Source organism: Gambusia affinis, linkage group LG03 (genome assembly GCF_019740435.1).
Source record: "Gambusia affinis linkage group LG03, SWU_Gaff_1.0, whole genome shotgun sequence".
NCBI classification, from domain to species: Eukaryota; Metazoa; Chordata; class Actinopteri; order Cyprinodontiformes; family Poeciliidae; genus Gambusia; species Gambusia affinis.
The window spans coordinates 24,289,138-24,313,992 of record NC_057870.1 but is presented as its reverse complement, the minus strand read 5'-3'; the positions used below and the strand labels follow the sequence as shown (position 1 = coordinate 24,313,992).

The window sequence follows — 24,855 nt, the reverse complement described above, 5'->3', positions numbered from 1 at the left end:
GAAATGCTTTCATTTTGAGAAACCAGGATAGTCCATTTGCTTTTCTTTTTTTTTTTTTGTTCATTGAGTTACCATTACTCTTTTACTACAGAAACTTAATCTTACACTTAGAAAAATAAAACTTAACTCAGCCTTACAATTAAGTGGCTTTATTTCCAAGCAAAGAAATTGTATTTTTGGGAAATTGTTGGCGGCTTTTTTTTTCCCCACCTGCAATAATTCAGATAAAACAAATGTAATTTAACTGTTCTTATAAATTCTTTTTTACTTGTTAAAACAAAACTGGGAACCTTTCGTTAATGAGCTGTGTTTTCCTGTTTTCCTGCTGTATAACTGTGCCGTGACAGAGAGATCTATTTCTTTCCTCCTCTCTTGAGCAGGACTAGAGAACATGCTGTCCAAGTAACATGGATTCAAAAAGCTCTAGAAAAATAGCTTCTCATCTTACCTTGCACCTATATACAATCAAGGAAATAAATTTAAGAGTTTAAACCAGGATTTACACTGTCAGGAAACAGCAGCAACATCCTTTTTCCATTACAATCATGTGGAGTTTGCTAAACTCCACAAACTGAAAGCATACCATACCATATTTTATTTGTAAAACTAAAACCGGAGTCGTGATTTCTTGTTTACTTGTGCCATTTAAAATCTTGCTCCAGCATTTTGAGCAAGCTGTAAGCGTGCAAGAGGAGAACGGAAAATAGCAATTGAAAACATAAAAAAATTGCTATAAAATTGCGATCTAAATCGTAGTTAATTTGAATCAACTGTGTTTGGGATGTTTGTCTATGGTTTACATTTGAACATCCAACTTTGAGTCTTCGCCAGTGTAGAATTGGGACATCTGTCTCACTTCAGTGACATAAAATCTGGATGAAATGCAATGTGACTATCCGAGCATTAAGAAAACATCAGACACGCATCAGATTTTGGACCACATGCTGCATAAAAATGGCCTGGCTCATTAAAATAAAACAAAAAAAAATAATTAGATATTGGTACCATATGGGCAATAAAAGTTGGATTTTGGCCACTTTTACCTGCAATGTGAACATAATCAAAGACTAATCTCATAATAAATAAACAGATCATTTAGATTAAGTGTAAAACACAAGATGAATATGTGGAAAAACAGCTTCCTAAGAACACCACAACATTTTAAGTTGTGTCTGCCAGACAAAACTATTTTGGATTACAACTAGAATCACAGGAGTTCGATTTTAGCTTTACCTAAGCATTCCTTTTGTTGAGTTAAAAAGTCAGAATGTTGTTACAGGAAACAACCTACTAAACTATCACCTTATCATCAGCTGCTACATAAAGCCACAGATTCCCTAAAGCGTTAGACGGAGTGCAGCCCGGGTAAAATCCGGGCCACACTTGACTTCCTGTTGTTGCTAAGTGTGTGACCTGTACACACTGTGTACAAACAGTAGGGAAAAAAAAGCAGAGATGGTGACGTGTGAAGCTTGAAACCAGAGAGACGGATGATAAACCACGATGAAGGCGGCAGAACCACACAGTTTGGAGGTTTGATCTCAGCTACGCAAGTTCTGTTTGCTTCTTTGTGGTTTTCTGACTCACTCGTTCTCTTAATGGCCCTTCGGAGCACTTACTTCCCTTATACCGGTGCCAACAATTAGTTCTCTGTATCCTTCTGCCCTACAGGTAGCTGTTAATTACCACTCATGTTTGTCATTTGTAAAAATGAGCACGTAGAGACTTGAATGTTCCTTTAGATACTGTATCCAGCGCGATAAACAGCACATCTCAGGTATTTAGACTCGGTAGAAAAATCTAAACTGCTTCATCACACAGGAGAACATCTTCCTGAGGGTGTGTGCAACCAGACGGCATCGCTGAACACCACATCCAGACACCAGCAATTAGAACATGCAGAGCAGGTAAGAGCTGTGAGTGGGAGGAGAGGACTGGCTGCATGTTCTTCAGGCAAATAAACAAATATGTTGTACACACAGACGTCTTTTCTTCCCTTGTTGTGGGAGGGCGGCTTCACCGAGATCCAGGCTGCTGCCCTTCCCTCGGGCATCCTGGATGCCCACGTTGAGGGAGAGCAGCGAGACAGAAGAACGGAGAGAACCTGTGTGTGCAAAAGCCAAAAAAAAAAAGAAAAAAAGAGAAAGTGAAGAAAAAGAGATGGGTGGGGGTGAGATGAACGCAGCAGCCCATGGTTTGTCTCAGGGCTGCAACAGCTTCCAGAACCAATGTGCAGCAGACTGAAGAGAGGCACGTCTGCCCCACAGGCAGAGACTGGAAAACAGGATCAAAGAGTCGCCAGGGCAACCTGCTTGACACACATTGTATTAAAGCCACACGGTTAATTTGAAAGAGAGGGAAGAAGGGCAAAAGGAGAAGAAAGGGGGAGTTGAGGCGGGGGGACAAAGACGCAGCACAGTCGAGTATATTTATCAGGAACTCCTGTCTTACTCGGTTAACTTTACACTCAAAACTCTCTTCAGCTGCTCCACTTTGATCGCTTTTACCTTCGAACTTTGGCTCGAACTCCCCTGGTTCATCTGTCTTTTTCTGATTGTCGTTCAGCGTCTCAGGTTTCCACAGGACACCTCGGTTCACAAATCGGTGGGAAATATCTGCAGGAATTCACGTAAATGGGAAACTCAGGATATAATCTGTGCTGATCCAGGAAAAGAAAATATTCTTTTGTAAACATATCCAGATGTATAAAAACATTGAAATAAATTCTCCTTTTCCTGCAGTGGCATAATCACTCGCCAAAAATATGTGAGCACATTTATTAAACATTGTGTGTTTTTCTACAAATCCTTACTTTTTGTGATTAAGACTTTATTTATTAGGTTGATCATTTTGTCTAGAAACTTGTAATAATAAATCCATAACCTTTTCTTTCCTTTTGTCGATTCTTCAAGATGAGAAAAATAAGAGAACATGGGATTTAGATGAGGTGAAAGCTACTGAATCATCACTTGCATGAACTGTAATTCAACACCACACATAGATGATTTCAAGAAACTTTGACAATTCAGGCCCGTGAATTACATAAAGTGAGGGAAGATTGGATACTACTTGTTAAATATATTTGAAAATAATTTTCTACTATTGTGCCACTTGTCTCACATTTTGGCCATGTTGCGTTAATTCTGATTCATTCTTTTCCGTAGACATCCTTCATGTGTTTTTGGTTGAGGCATTAGACGTTTGGACAACTTTTTCCTCCGGATTTGGATGATGTAATTTTTGCTCCTGCTTTTTAACTTTCAGATGATTGTGGTGATGTGTAATCGTGGAAACAAGCCGTTGTTGCTTTTTTGTTTTACAACTGGTAGCAGCCAATGAACATCTAAAAAGGTCGACTAATACCCTAACCACAGCTCCAAATTTCTCAGAGGAGTCGATAAAAAAAGAGGTTTTGTGGATGCAGAACCAAAATCAGAAAGAAACGATCATGTTCGCGACTACAGGTCTCTGCCTGGATCAACAATATAGACAGACAGAGTTAAAGAGAAGTGGCAAAAGCAAATGAGGAGGATTAGCAGTGCTTGCTAACAACTAATGGTATCGTCCAGGACATGTTACCGTGCAATATTATCTCTGTTGCCCACAAACCGAGCTCTTGGTATGTCATGATGACACTCATGAGATTGTCGTACAGTCAGTCAGAGGCATCTCCAGATTCCCTGCAAGCCTAACTGCTTCTGGATATCCATCCCGCAGCATCAATATCCACAACTATTTGGAAGATATTTGGATGAATCCCTTTGGAATAAATGAAGTATTCATGAATTGAATTAAATTTTATGTATGGCATAGTTTATTTATGCAAAAATAACATTGGTGTTATTTATGTTTAGATATCATTGATTTTCTAAAATACCCTAAAGTTACTTTTAATTCTCCAGCTAACTTCCCCTGTAAAGTTTTCCAGACATTTTCAGTAACTTAGCAACCCTGCTCTTCACACCATATTGTCTACAATATACTTTCATAAAGCTACAGCCATCATGTTACAAAAGTAATTCCTGCACCACAATGTGAATGCTTTAATATATTGATGTTAATAGTCATTTATCGTGTTTCTGGAGTGTTCTCGTTAAGTGTCTCTCATGGGGTAATAACTCCAGGAAAATCTGGGTAGGCCAGAGTTGAAGCTGGTGTGGGGCAGCACATATTTCCACTGTTATATTATTAATAATAAATCTGACTTGTTATTTGGTTTGAAAAAGCAAGGAACATGTTTTTATGGGTACACACGGACTGCGCATGAGGCCCCTGGAACTGTGACAGAGCCTGAATCATTGTGAAGCATTTTACTCAGTAATCAGCTGCTCTGCTTTAACCACATTTCTTTATTTTTTTTATTTTAAACTTTGGGTTAAACTCCTCTCATTCATCTGAACTTTTCTGATTATTGTTTAGGGTATTGGATTTCCACAAGGCGGTTTGGTGAATTAATAAGAGGAACAGACAGAAAAACATCCATTCAGGTAACCAGGTGTTTCAGTCAGACTACTTCTAAAGGTGTTTATGAAGGAATAGGTCGATCATCTTTAAGCCCTTAAAGATCATATTTGTAAAGACAAGGGATATTAATTTTATAGTGTTTCTTCTGGAATACCTGTACATGTAAATGGTAGACTCAACACATTACTAATCCACATTAACAGCTCAAAATGCAACATTTGCTTTCAATTTGAAAAGTTTAATTTCAACCTTGGACACGATGCACAGCTGAATGCCCATATTTGTGATTCTGGTGAGCAGACAACGTGAGAAGTCTGACTGGTTTAATCCTTAGTTAAGAAATCAGTTATTTGCATTGAAGCAAACAATTTCACTCAGTTCTCCATTTAGGTACAAAAAAGGAATCAACATTGAAAAAAAAAAAAAAGAAAAAGAAAAAGAAAAAAAACACATGACGACTAAACAACCTGCTGATTTTTTTTATCGTTATTCTTGGAGATAACAATGAAGGCGACTCTTCCTAAATGATACGCCGTTCACTTTAAATGACATCTGAGATAAAAAAGCTCGTCGAGCGGCAACGGGAATGTTGAGCAGAGTCGGGTTAGAGCTGTTCGGGACGAGGTGGGGGTGTGCGCGCGATAAACAGCAGACGGGGGTCGGGGGTCGGGGGAAATGTCCAGACAGTTGGAAGGCATTAGGGTGCCGGACAGGGACTTGTCAGATGCAGCTGTTGCTGCGGCTGATTGATAGTTTGTATTGGAGCATGATGAGTCACCAGCTAGTGGTTGAGAGGTTATGTCAAATAGGAAAAGGAAAGGAAAGAAGACAGTACAAATAAAATAAAAACAAATCTGACATTGTTCAACACTATAAAGACACATAATTCATTACATTGCTCCCCGTTGTGGCTATAACCAGCTCAGTCAATCAACTTTCTTTCTTTGATTTGGTCTTTGATTTCAGACATACAGACATTTAAAAAACAAATCAGAATTCTGCTTTACGAGATTAACATACATAAACTATAAAATATAACCTAAATCGCATATTTATAAAAGCCCTCAGACTTCCTCCCAGCGTTGCTTTCAGTCACTCGGTTAGTAGTTTGTACTCGTGTGCGGTTACACTGTAAATTGCTTGTTTGCATCTACATAATACTCCATGAGATACTACACTACTCGGATTACAGGTAACTACCGTACAGAACACAGGGCTTTAGGAAATGCACCCCGTTCACACAACAGCAATGTGTTGTTGAAGAATCAAAGGGAGAAGCAGACTTTACAGCATACAGTACTTCTCAGTGGAAAAGAACGTCAACTGTGCTCTCTCAAACATCTTGCAAAGCAATTAGTGGAGATGCTAAACATATCAATCTGGGCTCCACTTAGTTTCATGTCTCTGTGTGTGTATGTGTGTGTGTGCTTCAGAGTGTGTGTTAGTGTTTAATGCTGACTACAGACTTTCTAAATGTCCTAAACGCCTTTGATCACATAACAATGGCACAAACAGTAGTAAACAAGGTTTCCATTGTTGGCAGGCTTCAGGGACTTTTCTCTGAGCCTGGGTGGCTCTAAGGGTGGCTCTCTTCTGTCAGTCTGCCGGGGTTCGACTGATGCCCCGGTTCACTATTCCGATGTGAAAACTGAGACCGCGGCAGAGGGAGGACAACATACAATATTCATCACAAAGAGTGGCCGACATCTGTTGAGTTTTCCTGTGTGTTTGTGTCTTGCTCAGGTGTGTGGACATGGGCACCAGCAGGATGTGGCGGCTGGCAGCCGCTGACATGCGTTAACATCATATCCTCGCCGGCTCTGTTTCCTTGTCCTCCAGCAGGCTGATGAGCTGACCAAAACTCTCCTTCATTGACTCCATGTTGTCAACAGTGCAGCCCTCCAGGATCCATCGCTTCCCTCTCGCCAGCGGCTCCAACTCAAAGTATTTCTTTATCTGCAGAGAAATGCAAGGAGATCAAATTACACTGATCTGTCGCATTTATTTAAAAAAGAAAGAAAGAAAAAAAAAAGCCAAATAACTGATTTTTGGGGCTGGAATTTTGTAATCGATTATTCGGATGATTTTTAATTTAACCACTTAACCTCATTTAATAAAACATAAAATATATGTAAAAATGCAGATAGACTAAATTCTTTGTTTTCTTAATAAGAAAATGAACATGTAATTGTGAAAAACACAATAAGATAGCAAAGAATGCATATAATGTTAAAAAATGCTTAAACTCTTTCTGCTTCACTTAACACCAATGAAGTGTAGGGCTGATTTGTAGACTATTTTTTTTAAATTAACCATGTAATAATTTTGCAGAATTTGAGCTCCTGTCGGGCATATATTTACATGTAATGAAGGGTTTTCATCTAAAATATAAAATATATTTTTTGTTCAGTTTTGGCTTAATTACAGCTCTGAGAGTGTTTTTTTCCAGTGGGTTTATTTTAGAGCTACGAAATGCCAATTAACAATTATTGGATGACTAAATTAGTTGCCGATTATTTCAATAATTGACTAATCACAATTAATATGACTGTGTCAGCCCTAAATTGATTTTGCAATTAAGAGACATTAAGAATAAGCTGCTCATTGTTTCACTATGTTTTTATAGACAAATAATATTTTTGTAAATAATCTTCTAATAAAATGCATCAGAGGTACTTACGTTAAAACACATATTTCATGTCAAAATTTAATATTTTTCCAGACTTGCATTTCCAAAGCTCTGAATTTTTTTTTTTTTTTTTTTTTTTAAATAAAGAATTCACTGACTCATTGATAAATAGATGGATGAATAGACGGATGGCTGGACAGAGGGTCATACAGATGAATTTTAGACACAGTAAAAAATGAATGCCATTATTGAAATATCAACATTTTTTACTTTTCCAAACTAGAAGAGCTGTCTAAGAAACAGGATCTACGGTGAACATCATCAATTTTCTTCCTAAATATTTTACTTGGTTAAAAACAAATAACACAAGATTCCAACAATATTTTCCACGTGTTCGCCATGCATTTTTCAAGCAGTTTTTTTAATATTCTGGACTTTCACAAACAAAAATAATATAATTTGTTGGATTTTAATGTTTGTCTGTTTCGCAAGTCAATAAAAGAGTACAATGCTTTCAATTTAGCAGTGCAGTAAAAGAACCATTTTTATTTATTTAATTGCATCTAGACTAACTACAATGAGATTGGAGTCTACACCACATTCAAGTTAAGAACCATGGTTTTAGCTTAATACTGTGATCTGAGAAGTTGCAAAATGGCCATTTTCCCATTTTTGAATGAGTGCACCGGGAGCATTTATCTGTATGTTCTTGGAACAGCAAAACGTTTGACAAATTTTAAAAAATGTAAGCTATGCTGTTACAAATTACACAGATGTAAAATATAAATCAATAAAAAAAAAATCAATTTGTTTTTTTACACATCCTTTTAAGTCATCCTTATTCAGCCCCAGAAAATTATAAAAGCAATTTCCAGATTATTGAAGACTGTACAGGGACCCTGGGGGTAGTAACTGGTATGCGGTTTAATAAAGTTGAGCAAAATAAAGTTTGAATAAGACATCTAGATCAATGTCATCTCATCTCAGTCAATTAGGAGTTAAAATCAGCTTTGATTTCTGCAGACGTGTCTTGACGACAGTGTAAACTAACAAATAAAACCAACACAGTCAAACAGATGAGGACTAAATGAAACAAAGCAGCCGCTTCATGTGAAAAATATTTGGCATGTTGGCTTGGCACTGCTCTGTGTAACGGTTGATTATAAAGTTCATATGTTGGCTTTTGGCAGCTCTTGACAGCAGGGGAGCAGGAAGGTTTGTGAAGGAAGCAGAACCAGCTGTTAGGTAAAAACAAATCTCTGGCTGTCCTAGACCTCCACTGATTGTCCTGCAGGTTGTTAGTGAATTTGACATTTTCAAGCTGAGAGTAAAGGAAGGTTTTTGCTCAAGCTATCTCCTCCTGTTTACCTGATGACAGGTGACAAAATGAGCAAAGAAAAATGTTTGCATCAGAGGAAAACCCCTAAAAACTAATCTGAACAATTTAGCACTATGTTCAACTTTTCATGCATATTTTTATAACTATTTAGATAATACAGTAGTTTTGTATAATAATGTAGCAAAAACTGTTGTTTTTTTTGCTTTTATTATCACACCTAAATGTTTTAGATCATGAAAGACTTTTAAATATATTTTTAAGATAATTCAAATAAAGCTGTTTTCAAATGATGAGGCCATGCAGTGTTTGCGAATCTGTAACATTGCTGTGGATAAATTCTGGTCTCTTTGCCAAACTGTTTTAATTCAGTTGCACTGAAGCGGATTTGACCATTAACATTCTGTTTAAGGTTATGCCATATAATCTTAACCACAGACTTTGACTAGGACCCTGCAAAACTTCAATTGTTTTCCCTGAGCCATTCATTGGCAGACTTCATGGTGTGCTTTGGATCATTGTTCTGCTGCATAACCCAAGCGGAATTGAACAACCATAAATTGCTGAATCTTTGTTCTATTGGTTACGCCAAAGTAGCCAGATTCTGTAGAGGCAAAGCAGCTGCAAACAACCATTCTACCTTAACAACATTTTGGACTGGTTTCATGATGTTCTTTATCTGACAGGCTGCATTAGTTTTATGGCAATGGATTGGTGCAAAGCTTGTCTAGTCAGTCCACAGAATATTTATCCCAAAACAGTCAGGATTTATTGTTAAACCATAAACTCCTGGGGTTCGTTGTAACCCCAGGTTTTAAAAAGATGACCTGTAAGAGTTGTCAGTACGCTCTGAGTAACTGTGGTGTGCTCGGCATTCCTGAGAAGGTCTCCCGCTGTCCACGTTTTCCCCATCTGTACATAATTTGTCTTTCCAATTTATACTTGGATTTGTTTTGATTTTTTTGAATATGATATGTTGCTTTTATAAAATCTTCTGGCCTAGTTCATGAACTCAGATGGATTGTATTTTAGTAATTGTTTTTAATGTACATACCTGGTTACAACAGGTCTGTACCTGTTGTAACTTCTAATGAAGTTGAACTCGATTTTTATAAGAAAAAATATATTAATCATAATAAATTTATAATTTAACAAGGGAGCAATCAATTCTCATAGTTTTTCAGGCTGTCTTGTTTATTGCTTTTTAAATAAAAATAATTTTCTGGAAACTGTTCTTTGAATGTTATGGCAAAATTGGTTTGATAATTTTAAATATTTAATTTGTACAAAAAAGTAAAAAAAAAAAATAAAAAAAAAAAATATCAACAAATCGAACTCTGAGAGGAGTAAATACTTTTTCAAAAGTATCACAAGCAGGTACTTTTGTTCCACAATAGAAAGTGGAAAACCTATACCAGAGGAAGAAATTACGAAAGGAAAAAAAAAAACAACACACCAGCATATTCAAAAAAACATTGATGGAAAAAGCCACAAACGAACATTACTACATTTTTTAAGACCTGCTACATAATATCTCCCTGTATTTAAGACTCTTTAAAACTGAAATTTATTTAAGATTCATAAAAAAAATGTTTTTCTCATTTTCACAAATTGAAAGTAAATAGAATTCAAATCTGGTCCTTTAAAGCAAGCAATAAAATTTGAGTTTTATTTGTTTTTTGTTCAGCAGCATTACATTTTAAATTGAAGGAAAAAAAAAACATTTTTAACAGCACATTCTTCTGAAAAGCAGATGTATACCAGCAGAATACAGCAAAGACCAGGAAATCCACACGGACACCCATCACACAGCCAAATGACTTTTCAACTTCAAGTGAAATTGCTTTTGTCTAGACTGTGCAGTGCTGTCTAGCTGTGCCATGGTGTGTGGCATGAAGAGGATGGGAAGGAGGAGGAAGGGGGATGTATTCTTTGTGTCTGCCTAAACCCAGCCAGCCGTGCCAGCGAGTGGGAGAGTGAGTGCCGTCTCTGCCCCCCTGAGCAGAGTCTGTGTTCGGGTGTAATGTGAGTTTAATGACAGATTAAGTCACCTCAGCCGCGTTTGGCTCAGAAACCTGGCTAGAAAGCTGAGTGGACCCAAACAGTGTTAACAAATCTGTCTGGGTAACTTGAGCTGCCGTAGTCCAGCCTGTAGCCCCAGACCTAGACTGCAGACGGTGTGGCTGGCTGCCTGTCTGGCTGGCTGGTTGGTTGGTTGGTTGGTTGACTCGTCTGCCTGTAGCCAAGGCCCTCTTCTGGAAGACACTGGCCTCTGCACTGACAGACAGTCAAAAGGCCAAGAGTGACCTCTGTGTGCAGACAGGCTGGAGCTTCTCTAACTTCCCCTGCTTGACTAATTGGCTGGCTGTATATACTTGGGAGTATCTGCCAGCCTTCTACAGAACACAACTAATGATACAGTACAACTCAAGAAGCTGGAGTGTTAAATAATTACTAGTTTAGTTTAAGCTTACCAAGAGTGACTTTGCAAGGGCAGGATTTCAATGAGAACCCAAAGATTTAAATTCTACAACAGACTGAGAGGACACGCTGTTAAAATCAAGTCTCAGTTTTTACGTGTCTGAAGGAACCCCATGACCTAACAGCCGGTGTCTACCCACTCCGAAAGTCAACAAGTATGGCCCAAACCAGTTTCCCCGAGATTAAGTCCTCCTAAGCACACTTATGCTTGCTTAAGGAATTGCGTGAGGCAGCAGGATGGGTAAGCCAAACAAGACCTGGGTTGCCAGATGGCTTCGAGGATGACCACTGGGTCATCCAATCTAGCTTCTTCTAGGTCATACAGTCCATGTAGGGCCTTACAATGCACATGGAAGAAAGAGATTTATTCATATATAAGTGTCCAAAACTTTAAACTACGCTGATTGTAACAAATTGATTTTAGACATTAAAGTCAAGAAAATCCTCACAGAAGGTAATATAAGAGAAACTACTTTATTAAGTGAATGTTTAGAACTGGCAAAAGGTTTGAGATTTGACATATTGTAATTCTGTCTTAACCTCTTTTACATCAGAAGACTAGTAAAGTTTGGCATTGCAGAAAAAAGTTATCCACAATGGTAAGCCAGGTAAAACTACAAGTTAGTGTCACAAACGCCTGACTTCAAAGAATGGGGTAGAGGTGCCAGGCAACCTGACAAAGTATGTATCTAGGGTATCTGCAGGACAGCAACTGAAATAAACCTGGCTGAGGACTCTGTAAGCTTCTTCAAGAAACATTTAAAACTGTCATCATAAATTTTACAAGAGTATTAAAATAGTCAACCCAGAAATGACCATGGTGGAAAACGGGTCTGTGGAAAATGTCTCGTCATTAGATATGCATTGTTTGGTTCGATAGTTTGTGACCCAGTAACTGCATGATTAGTCAGCTAAGCTTAAGCTCCAACTCTGGCAGGCATACCTCAGACTTCTTAAGATGGCAAAGGGGCATGTATGGCACGTGCTTTCAATGGCTCCATTACTTATGCCAGATTACTTCATGTGACGGCCGCAGTCGGCGTCATGCCAAGTGAAGAGGATATCCTGGCAGAATTAAAAGAGCTTTAATAGTTCTCTACAGAGCTCTATTCTGGCCATCTGACTAACTAAGCCAACCAGAGACAGGGGACAAAAAAAGAAGTCAACAGTCAAGAAGCTCATTTATAGATTCAGAGCTTAGATGATGATGTCTGCTGAATATACTTGGGAAAAATAGACAAATCTCAGACCAAGAATGTGTTGCAGAGCCCATATGTCTCTGTTCTTGATTCAGACAAACAAAAACAACTTTCCTGAAACTCTCCAATGTGTTCCAAACCCTGCTTCTCCGTGCATCCCAGAACCAACTTCAAGCATTAAATTATCACAGAGCACTTTACACAGCATGCCTCCAATTCCATAATATAATATGGTACAAAGAAAGTCTAACAAGCTTACTCATGGTTGCATTCACATCTACAGAGTATTCATAACTATATTACATGGTCAACTGTCAAGTATTGTGTTTTAAGTCAAAGTTTGATGTACACCTTTGTATGAAACTAAAAACTTCACAAAGATCTAAACATGTAACCATAACATCTCAGCATTTAGCAAAACCTGTACCTCAGTGGTTAGGCTACGTGTCTCCCTCAAGTCGAGGGTTTGAAGTATCTTGGATTCTTGGTCAGGTGTGGTGGTAAGATGAACATTAAGATGGATATGTGGAATGGGACCTTGTCTTGTACTAATGAGTGTGATGCTACTTTCTGTGTAACCACAGAGCTAAGTTGAAAAGCAAATAACTAATTTACTGGTCCAACTATGTTTCTTCTTCCATGTTATGAGATATGGATCAAGAACTAAGGAACGAATGGCTGAAACAACTGTCTTCCACTGGTGATTGGTCACAGCTTTAGAGACAAAAAAATCTTGTAGCTTCCTTTTAAAATGGAGTCATCTGAGGAGATTCAGGCATTTGATCAGCTATACTCCTGAAAACCTTCCTTTGGAGTTTCCCCAGTAAGAGGGGTCCCGTTTGGTCTGGAAAAACCTAATATTTACCATGAATGAATTAGCTGGAGATTGTAACTAGGAAGAGAGAGGTCTAAGTTTTTATCCAGAACTTGTTACCTTCTTAAACAGATTTTAGACAAAATGACAACCTGGCAAACTGTGGTGCCACAAGGTGTTTTCTTATGAAGCCAAAACCCTAATAACACTGGAAGGGCCATGTATGTTTCCTAGTTAGATTTGCAAAGATATTTGTGATGAGTAAATTTAGAGAGTATTGTGAACCCTCTGTATAACACGGTTCACTTTTCACTGCCTCGCAGATTTTTTTGTGTATTTTTTTTTTCACAGTGCATTGTGTTCTGTGTCCTGATTGGCTAAACAATCTCCGCGCTTCTTCTCTAACTGTGTGCCAATAACGTTATGGTATTGAAATATACGTAGTACAGCTTGGCAAATTTTGCCAAATATTTTTGCCCAGAAGAAAAAAGAGCGACAATAACTATGTTTTTCTCTCGAAAAAACACACCTGCACCACAGGCTTCAGAAGAAAAAGACACTAGAGAGCAGAGTGAGGCCGCAGCGTCACAATAGAATGACATTAACATGCCATGTTCAGGTTTGTACTCATAAAAGCTCCTAAAATGGTTCAGTGGTTTTCTGTCATGTTCACAAACTTGGGAAATCTAGAGTCAGTTCTTGCAGAGTGTAACAGTGAAGCCAGTTGGAACAGATGCATATTAGCTGGACAAACTCCTACGGCAGAAAGATATTGTGAAAGAGACCTCAATGACGTCTACTGTCAGCTCTTAATTTCTCATTTGGGAAAAGCTGTTTGCTGAGTTGAGCTCTGCTAGACGCCTTCTGTTCCAAATGCCTAGAAAACCTACCAGGGCTAAACTGAATTATAATAACCAAAAATCCCTTTCTTTTAAAATTACAAGATTATAAAAGGAATTTTAGAAAATGTTTAGTGGTAAGAATTTTCTTTTTCAAACTTATTTAGAAGTTAAAACTAAGTAGAAATGTGACAAACATTCAAGATGTAACTTAAACCGAACTTGCCTGACAAAGTGAAGTACGCCAAATGATCCTCTAAAGCTTGACACCAGAGATTCAAAGAAATTCAAGAATAAATGAGAAAGAATTGAGATTGATTGATTTGGAAAGGGTTGCAAAACCATTTCTAAAGCTTTAGGACTCCAGTGAACCACAGTGAAAGTCTTTATCACAGTGGTGGAACCTCCCAGGCGCGCCAACTAAATTAACCCAAGAGAGCTGCAACAACTCATTCAAGAGGTCACAAATGATTCCACCACAAGATCCAAAAAACTGCAGGCCTCACTCACCTCAGTTAAGGTCAGAGGTCATGCCTCCACCATAAGAGGCTAGGCAAAATGGCCTACATGTCAAAGTTGAGCAAAAAGAATATTACAGCCACATCTCAATTTTTCTAAAATGAATTTTGATTATCCCCAAGCCTTTGGGAAAACATTCTTTGGACTGAAGAGACAAAGTTGAACTCTTTGGAAGGTATGTGTTCTGTTCAGTCTGTTGTAATAGTAACATGGCTTTCAGAAAAAGAATATCATACAAACAGTAAAATGCAGTGATGGTCATCCTGCTCTTGAACACGTCCACACCCCTGAGCAAACACAGAACCATAAATTGTGCTGTCAACCAAATCATCCTGAAGGCCATTAATACAACATGCTGCAAAGATGAGTTGGACAAAACTCCTCCACAGCTGGAAAAGACTCCATGAAAGTTATCTCAAACGTTTGATTGCTGTTGTTGATGTTCAGATTGGCTGAACCAGTGATTGGATTTATGAGGTGATTAGTTTTTTCCACACAGAGCCATGTGTGTTTGCATTTTTCCTCTCCCTCAACAATAAACACCTTTAAAAATGCAGTTCATTTAAATCTGCATTTTGGATTTACTTGTGTTGTCTTTGTAAACTGATTTGATGTTCTGAAATACTAATGTGCGACAAACATGCAGAAAAAAAAAGGAAATTAAGAAGTGGGCAAAACCTTTTTATACACCACTCTATGTCCAGTGATCACTTGTTTCCCAAGCTTTACCATTGTGTCAAAGCCTCACAGTACTAGGAAGCTATATGACTGGGGAAGAAAGCATTAGAGGGTCTCTCCACAAGGGAAAGTGGGATACTCAAATATCCAAGACAATCAATTACACCATCCCCTGACATGCTGGCCCCTGTGAAGATATCAGTCACTTGGAAAGTGGCCCACATTGGCGGCTACATTGAAATGGAAGGGTAATATGAGATCCCCTCACCTTATAATAATGTTCTTTTGTTTGCTTTTCCGGCTAACCTAAAGAGTCTTAAAGACATCAGAGGGTCTGGAGGTCCCCAGGAGAGGAACACTTAGGAAGCTCGTGAAAAAACAAACACTGCACCACAAACTGACAGAGGTGTCAAATGAAACGACCTACTGGCCAGTAAGTAAAACCTAAAGCCTATTTAAGCATGAGTGTAACACCTTCAATTATGGACCAAAGGTTTTGCATCTTAGGGGATTACTGTCACAGGTCTTACTCAACATAGATCACCTGTTCAGTGAAAGTGTTCCCTTTGGTGGAGGTACTGAAAGAAAGAGCACCACCTTTTGGTGTTTTCTCTAGTTTACTTACCTCTGATTAACTACTCTCATCACACAGCTAGCATTAATCAATCACGACATAAAAAATCTCAAACATTAAACTTTTCTAATTCTTTTTTTTAATCTTAAAAATTGTACTTCAAATGATGAGCAAACGTGAAAAAACACTAACTTTATTTTATGTAACATGATTATAATGTTATTCTATTTAAAGAAGTCTCCAACAGTCTCCAATAAAGTCTTTAGTTGATCCAAAATTTTTCTACATGTGTTTTGATAAAAAGAAAACAATTGAAGGCTAGATCATATTTATCAGATTTCATCTCCCCTTTGGTGGCTTCTTGCAGAATCTAAAACAGAATTCAAGATTCTTGGCCTACGATAAGACATGCAATGCATTTGTAAATGAACAAGCATGACCAGAGGAAGAGCATAAGTTTCATTTTTCATTGGCTGTGGAAATCAACTTGGAAGGCCTTGGAAGTATGTAAAAAGAGTTGGGGCTGCCCTGTAAGCCAAGTCCCTGTGTCACAGTAAAAAAAAAAAAAATCAAAAAAATCTGAGGAGCTTTTAGGATTTACTATTCTGTTCCACACAGGTGAGACCACGGGTTCTCCCTTGGGTTAACCTTGGTGCAGGTTCAAAGTCATTCACTTGCAGAATACTTTGCTTCAAAGGGAAATGATGACTGCCAGATCAGAGCCGATCTCCAAGGTGCTGTAAATCAAGGATACACAAGAGACACCAACAGTTTTCTATAGCAAGCTAAGTGGAACAATGCTACTGCATTTATTCTCCACAATGATGTTATCTAATTTTGCATAGCAAAGAAAAAAATTATGTTCAGAAGATGAGTAAGAAAATAGATTTTCATCCCTTCAAGAAAATGGAAGGGATGATATACACCACTCTATGTGGTGTATATCATAAAAATAATTTAGTAAAATAATTTAGTCAAAATTATTTTAGTGAATTTTGACTAAAATAACACTTCAGCTTCTGCATATTCTAGACTTTAATAGAAGAAGGAAGCAAGTGATGCATAATAACTTGTCATCATCAACAGATTCCAATAACTTTTCTATTTTTCTTCTGCATATTTCTGTTTTTTAAATTAGCAGTTTTGATTAATCTAGTAGCAAACAAAAATATTTGTAATATGTAAAATTAATATTTAGTTAATAAATATTATTTACTAAATATTTGGAACTGAATTAAATTAAACATTTTTGTGTTTATTTTCCTTGATAAACTGTGCATTGATACTGCAAATGAGCTTTACATGAAATAGTTCACATCTATAATATAAGACAAAGCTAACTCACAAGTATATTTTCAGCAAGGAGCTTGTTTCAACTAAAATAATTCCTTAATATTGATAAAAACTACTAGTTCCACTTACAAATTATTTCACTAACAATATGACATTTTTTTCAGTGTTATCAGTGAAATAATCTGCCGGTGGAAGTAGTACTTTTTCTCGACATTAAGAAATTATTGACTTGAAACAAAGTTATATATCTTGTTAAATAGTTACTTGTAAGTTAATTTTGTGTTATTTTAAGTGTACTCAGATATTTGCACAAGAAACCAGATGGAAATGCTTGGTATAATTCCGTGTTCTTGCAATGCAAGTTTCTGTTTAGAGAGTTGGGGGCAATAGAGAAAGATTTCATCCATTCGCTGACTTAGGATGAGCAGATTCAGTGTCTTGGCATTGCTGCTTCACCATTATTTGACCCATTACAATAAAAGATTTAAGGGAGTGGGGCATGTGCACAGTCGGAAACAAGGTGCCCATATTTGCCCTGCCGTATTACACATAAAGTAACTCAATTTATTAAAGGCCAACAGCTCCATGACAAGGAACATCTGGTCTATGGGACTTGAACGGGTGAGTTGGCACTCTGCCCGCGCTCCCTGCTGTAGGGGCCAATGTGCCGGCACCTTCACTTGAGCCCGCCTTTTCTGTCCTCTTCTTTTCAAGGAGCCTGCCGTGCTGTGGCAGCCCACACAGAGGGCCCTCAAAACCCAGGAGGTCTGTCACAAGCCACCCCTCCTCCTCAGCCTCCACCCCTTTCACTCCAAGGCCCCCCCTTTCACGTTCCAGTCCTGACAGTCGACCAGCTTGAAAGCTGCAGCAGGCTCTTGCTTTAGCACACAGCACGCAGCATTACAATCAAAGTCCTGCTCTTCTGCAGAGATTTAACCGTGCATTGGGTTGGACTCCGTAAACACATTCACACAAAACCATCCACTATCACAATAATATACAATGAGGGTCTCAGAAGTTTAAAATCAACGCTTCTGGGCTCTTTGACCTTGTTTTCTGTAAAATACTTTCTTATATTAGGTAATTCCTATATATATGGATTAGATTTTTAAATATTAATTTATGGCATTTTGACGAATCCTTTGCAATATTACTATTGTGAATGCTGATCCTATGATAAGGATATTTTCTTGAGCCGCTCTATTTAAGTAGCTCTCATAGCTCATAACAGATATAATGAGAAGCTTCCTTGTCTTTGTTAATATGTATATTCCCTGATGTGTTTCCTTCCCAGGTTCCATGCTTTGCTCTGTTTTTGTTTGTGCTCTAAATTAACAAATGAATTACGTAATTTGTGCAGTGATATGTTGATCCAATTATGGGATTTTATATTGCGGTTCACAGTTCATCATGATTTGGGTGATGGAAGCTGACATTTTCTGACTTAGATGGAAAGATAGCATTACCAATACTTCATCTTTAATTGAATTAACAAGAAGTACGAACAACTTAATTCCATTATTTCCACAAATTGTGCAGGACAAAAAGGCAAAAAACTTCTAAAACTTTTCTTTTGTTAAAGTTTACAGATCTGAGGAGCTTTTTGAATATAAAAAGCAAACTGGAGAGGGTAATTGAAATTCAAAGTTTCCCCACGCCGCAGCGAATGTTTGAACTACTAATAAAACGTGACAGCCCTAATGGGTGATCCGAGCGATATAATGAAACCGCTGCCTTTGTTCATAACCCTCAGCCCATGATAAATTCCAGCACTTTCAGCAAAGTCCAATAACTGATGCGGTCTTTGTATATGTGCATGTGTATAGTTCTCTATGGTCTGAGAATGAAAGGCAGAGATTAAATGTTGGGTTTTTTTCAGCAAAATGTTAATATTTATAAATGAATAATTTGGTCCTATTAATTGCCACCAGAAGTTCACACAAATTTCTGTGGTCTTTATCAAGTCAAGGCTGCCATATATTAACTTTGTTTCGATCCGCCTCTTAGAGATAAAAGCAGCACAACTTTAGCTTCTTTAACTTCATTCTCCAAAACTCCAGGAACCTTTGGTAATAAGAAAATGAAGTTGAAATGACCTAACTTTGAATGGAGATAGGCACAACTCTTCCAGGATTCCTGAATTTGGAAGCCAGTGCTGTGGTATCCAACTTGAGGGGGAAAAACTGCCATTTTGAGTTGTGAAAAGAGTACATTTCAATAGATGAAAACCTGAATGGAAGAGAACCCCCGGAGATTCCCAGCGTTTGATCCATGTGAGTCAGCACTGGATCCTGGGGGTCAGATCACATGCTGAATAGGCTTTTCGGAAGTCTTGTTCTAGCTAGTGGCGGCCGGTCGTCCGACCCTGCTTGACCAGCAGACAAAGGGAAGGCCAGTATCCACAATTGGGGTGGGGGCGAGCTTTTCTCCTCCAGTGGAAAGTCCTGTCCTGAATAGGGTCTGGCAGGCTGAATTGCGTTCCACGTCGATTTTGAGAGTGAAGACCCGCTGGGGTCAGGGTTCAGCGGCATTTGACGGCGGCTATGGGAAAAGGCGTGCACAGTGCCCACACAACCTGCCAACTGCCCTCTCACCCAAAGTGCCCCTTAACCTCCCACGGGGACAGACCACTGGCCCAGGAATGACAGGACGAGAAAGGCTGTATGGGTGGGAAAAGGAAAGAAAGTAGAGATCAAGGTGGGCGGGAAGAGTCCACTGGCAGGATAGACAAAGATGTAAGAGAGATAAAACTTCAAAGAAATCAGGAGATTCTAAGTAACTTCACATATTGCGCTTCCAAGGTCTCACACATTCTCAAGAGGGTGATTATGCATCTTGACTGATTTTCCAACCCTTGCCTCCCAGGCCAGGATGGAGCAAACACTTGGTACAGGTCTGTGAGATCTCTTATGACACTAAGAGCATGCAGTTCTTTCTCGTAATCAATCACAGACTACACATGAAAACAGAAGTTGATAGGCACTGTGGAAGTGTCTGTCACAGGACCTTTTATTATCTATATTTACAAGCTGAACCATCTGAAGACACAATGTTCTTTTTCTCAGCTGTGTGTGGGGGGAGACTTAGGGAGAATGTGTAGAAATGCCAAACACAAAAAAATCCCACAAAACAGGTCGTCTTTTCTGTGTTTTCAGGTGCTTGATAAACGTCTTCAAAACCTTTGAACTTTTTAACATTTAGCTGTGTTGCAACCACAAAATTCAACATAATTTATTAGGTATTTATATGACTGATCAACATAAAAATGTCTTTCCTAAAGACCGACAGTTTTATTTATTCTTATTTGTAAACTTACTCAGGTTGGATTAAGAACATCTGAGAAGAGGGATTCTCAAGTCCTACTACACACTCCAAGAATGGCCCAGTCAAAGTCCAGGCATAAATACAACTGAAACATGAACATGCTCTGATCTAAGCCATTCCACCAAGTTTTCTACACCAAATTGCCAAGTTTTTAGATCCAACTCTCTATCAAATCCATTTTCACTTTACCTCCCGAAGAAAGGCGTTCCCACAGCATAATGCAGCCACCACCATGTTTCATCATTGGGATAGTTGAAAACATTCATTTTAACTGTAATAATTCAATTTTAGCCTCATAATTATTGCAGTTCAGAAATAAAAGCAGTTCAACTATATTATAAGTTTTGTTGTAAATTTCCATGTTGATAAACTGAAATTTGGGTTCATTTCTGCTTTTGACCAACGGGAATCTATCAAATATGTAAGAGAAACAGATTGCTGTGACAATAAACCACATCCAGCTATCACAAACAAACAAATAGATTCATCCACCTGAGTTGTGGATCTCTGCAGCTCATCCAGAATTACAACATGCCACTTGGCTGCTTCTTTTAGTAATTGTCTCCTTACCTGGCCAGCCAGGTTAGCCATAATTTTCCCATTTTGAGATGATGCAATCATGCATTATTGTGTTTTGGACATAAAATTGAAGTGTATATATATTTAATAGATTGAAGTATGTGATTATAAGGTCACAAATGTAAGAAAAAAAAAGGGCTGTGGAAAAGTTTAAAGTAATTCTGAGTCGGCACACAACCAGCATAATCCCCATTTAAAGAATGATGAGGACATGACCATTAAGCTGGACTCTGGGATCTCCAACATGCAAAATGCATAAACCATGAACTGCTGTGCTGAAACAAAACAGTAACAGTTCTGATAAATTACTCTCATGTGTGTGAAAAAAACCCCTAAACCTGTTGAATCTTTGACAAACCTAACCCTCGGGACTTCCCCCAAAAAAGGTTAGACAGTGCTCAGACAAACTGTTTTAGGTTACCTTATTAAATTATTCAACTTCACAAAGAGGAGCAACGCTCCAAGACTGAAGGGCAGACTGTCGCTTAAACAGCTTAATTGTTAAAGTCAAGTGTTCTGTTGGAAAACCAAGCTGTCAACACTGCCTTTAACAGGCAGAAGAGAGTCATCTAACTGCACATGGTGGGGCCACAGGCTCGCTGGAGACACCTCTTAAAAAACTATCACGCGCTGCTTTACACGGAATGTCTCACTTCGGGGTGCCATACAGTTCACCTAATCAACTGACAGCTGGCAACAGCAGACACGCTCACAAACGGTACCGGATATTCCACAGCTTGTGCATAATGACTACAAACATGTCAGCGTCTGATAAGATGCTTCATTTAGAGCACGTTGTAGAGTTTTAGAGAGCTTCTCAAACATGAAAGAGCTGCCCTGGAAACTAATTTCTACTTCCACCCGGTTCCAGTTGCTACTGTAAGTAATTATTTGTATTGTTCTGAAAAATAACACAAATCACATTCATAATAACCACCCAAAGTCCAAACAGGAAGTTAAAAATTACTCATAAAACTGAACATCAAAAGGAAGACAAGGAGCAGAATGGGAAGTTCACACTTGAACTAGGCACTTGTATTTTACATATTTAGAGGAAAGGAATGCCCATACTTAAAAAGCCAACACCTTGTAAAGAGGAAAAGAGGCCCTCGGTAAATTTCTTTAGCCTGTCAGGCATGAGATGTTTCACATAAATCCTATGAGTGCAAAAATATTTGTTTTTATTTGTTTTGAGGATTAAATTATTTACATATTTTTATTATAAAATAATAAACCTTCTACAATCACATTTTTAAAGAGGTGTATTTTATTTTTTTTGTGTTCATGGCTCAGCATTGGTGTAGTCTGAGCTCTAAAACTTTCAAACTTAGTATTAAAACAATTTTTGTTCACAAACGCCACCTATTACATATCAAACTATGTGGATTTTCATTAAATAATAAAAAATATATCATAAACTTGATAACAGCTAAGTAACAAAACTTCAAGAGCACTTTGATATAAATTCCTTATGCTTTGGAAATGATACAATTTTCACTTTTCTGTTTTGTGAATAGTTTTACATTGAATCCCTATCTTGAGATAAGAACTTTAGCTTAATGTCTTAATTATCTTATGACAACATATCACAGCTTGTTAACTTGTGTACTTAAACTAAGAAATAATGACAATTTAGCTGGTCAGGCTGAAACATTAACCACAGATCTATTTAATGTAGTTTTCCAGAAAATATCAGCCTATTAAAAATATATATTCAATACATGCACTCAACACTGTGTGAGTGCTACCTTTCCACAAATTAATAAATCAGTGAAAGTGATCATTCAAGCTTTCAAGTTCATCAGTGCATCCTAGGTTTTATGAGTCAAGAAAATTCGCTGGGATATCTGGTCATTACATCAAGTATCCACACATTTAGGAGTGTGGATATTTGCCAGGTTCTGCTAGAAACTTCACACTAGACCTCAAACAACTTGGATTCTTAGCCTCTCAGCTGTTTCTTCAGACTCCAACACCTTAATTTTTCAAATGAAATGCAAAATTCTGATATAATTTCTTGTTCAGAAATGGCTTTGCTCAAGAAATGTGACACATGTAGCCAATGTTCTTGATATGTCTGTGTACTGCCTCCTTAAGCACTTAATAAAGCCTCAGTCCAAACTTGTTTTTTGAACGAGCTAGGCTTGAAGATCCACTTAAACTTGAGTTTGTGTTGTTGTTTGTGCACCGTTTTTTCTGGCACAGTTTTTTTGTTCCACTTAACTTTCCATTATTATGCTTGTCTACAGCCCTTTGTAGCACAACCTATTTCTTTAGCAATATTCTTTGGCGGCTTAACCCAGAGGCTACCAATAACTCTCAGTAGAATGGGTAATATAATATTTAGTATTAAAAGACTATTGGTTTTATTGATTTTATGAAATATTTACATTTTCTGAGAAACTGAATTTTAGGTTTTCATTAGTTCTAAGTCACACTTGTCAAAATCATGAAAAATAACTGCTTCAAATGTCTCTTTGTAATGAATCAATAAAAGATTTAAGTTTCACTTTTCGAATTTGGCTACTGTACTGCAGTCATGGAGCCATTTAGTACTTGAGCTCAGCAAGGGCACATGCTCCTCGTCCACTTTTCATCTGTGGCCAGCAACTCACAAGTCTGGCGTTAGAGAAGGGAGCTGGGGGTGGGGAGGGCTGGTATGCTGACCAGCTTCAGTCTAGACGGCTCAATACGCAGTTGACTTTTTAAACCCGCTTGTCTGGAAAGAGAGCAGACGTGAGGTAAGGGGTGGGGGGTGAGCAGCAGCAGAGAAGTGGCAGTGGTGTATTTTGCCCGCCGTAGCCACTGGCAGGGTAGATTTGCTCCGAGTGAGAAAAAGAGAGGAAAGATAAGACGAAAAAAAAGGAGTGCATGAGCAAAAAAGATGGTATGAGAAAAAAATATAATAAAGAAAGGGAGAACAGGAGGAGGCAGGGTGTTGGAGAGAGCTATCGGAGTCACTGGCTGTGGCTCCATTGTCAAGGTCAGTGAGCTGCGGAGCCCCCTCCACGCCCCTGTCTGCTCTCTTCATCCCCTTTCCTCCAGCACAGCACCTCCATCATTCATCTAGCCAGTCGGCATACACAGAGGAAATATGATCTAAGTGATAGCAACACTATTCCACATACAGCTGAAACTAGATATTTGCATACACTGTATTTAAAGACACACCGCCTCCTTTTTCTCACTATGCGACCAAACTTTTCCTGCATTAGATAAAATCATTTATTCGTACCAGATTTAGAAACACTCAGGGATAGAATTGTGGGTTACATACACTGAAATTGAAATGCTTTTAAACGATTTGGAAAAGCTTAAAAACAGAAGTTATGGCTTTGTACACATTCAATAGCTTAACTTACAGCCTCCACGTTTTTAGAGGTTCAGGTATGTTACTGCTCAGTAAAGAAACAGGTTCAGTGTCTCAGAAATGACAAGGTAAGACTGTCATTATCCGAAAATAAATAAATCATGACGAAGCCATTACTTCGAAAGCAATACTAAAACACAGCATACAGCTTCCAAATGTACCCTGGGAACACTATTCCAGTATGGGGGTGGCAGGTTCATGTTGTTGGAGTTTTTAGCTGCAGGAGGAACTGGTGCACTTCACAAAATAATTAGCATCATGTGGAAAGGACTTTGTTTGCAAATATTTTATTAACATCTCAAGACAGCAGACAGGAATTAAAAGATTTTGCAGAAATGGGTCTTTTAAATGAGCAGTGACTAAATGGACCGCAAAATAAGTTACAAAGTGGGTTCGGGACAACAAAGTCAACGTTTTAGAGTGGCTATCAGAAAGCTCTGATCTCAATCATTTAGAAAAGCAGAGAGAAAATGGGTCACAATTGTGCCAAACTAATCTCAGAAGTTTGTGAAAGGATAAACAAAACATGGGACCTAAGTCAGTTTGAAAGAAAAATTCTACCACATACTATATGTCCACTTCTAAATTTACAATCTGTCAAAACATTGCACCTCTTGTTATTCTGTCATTTTGGAAATGTAAACAATTTTGGTAATCCTCACTAATCTTAAAGAGGACAAGCATAGGCTGATTTAATGACAGACATTGAGTGAAAAATGCCTTTTTAAATTATAAGTAAATATGTGGTTTCAACTG

General features: G+C 38.1%; 1 protein-coding gene across 2 annotated transcripts in view; it reads right to left on the bottom strand.

The window, feature by feature from the left end:
- Positions 1-4,241: 4,241 nt before the first annotated feature.
- The window catches only part of LOC122828408 (ADP-ribosylation factor-like protein 15), a 106,207-nt gene continuing 85,593 nt past the window's right edge, over positions 4,242-24,855 (bottom strand). The window contains exon 5 of one of the 2 annotated variants that reach the window (XM_044111941.1): positions 4,242-6,420. In XM_044111941.1, the coding sequence (XP_043967876.1) occupies positions 6,268-6,420 (153 nt within the window). In that variant the 3' untranslated portion in view covers positions 4,242-6,267. The remainder of the gene's footprint in view (positions 6,421-24,855) is intronic. The other variant, XM_044111942.1, reaches the window with a different exon arrangement.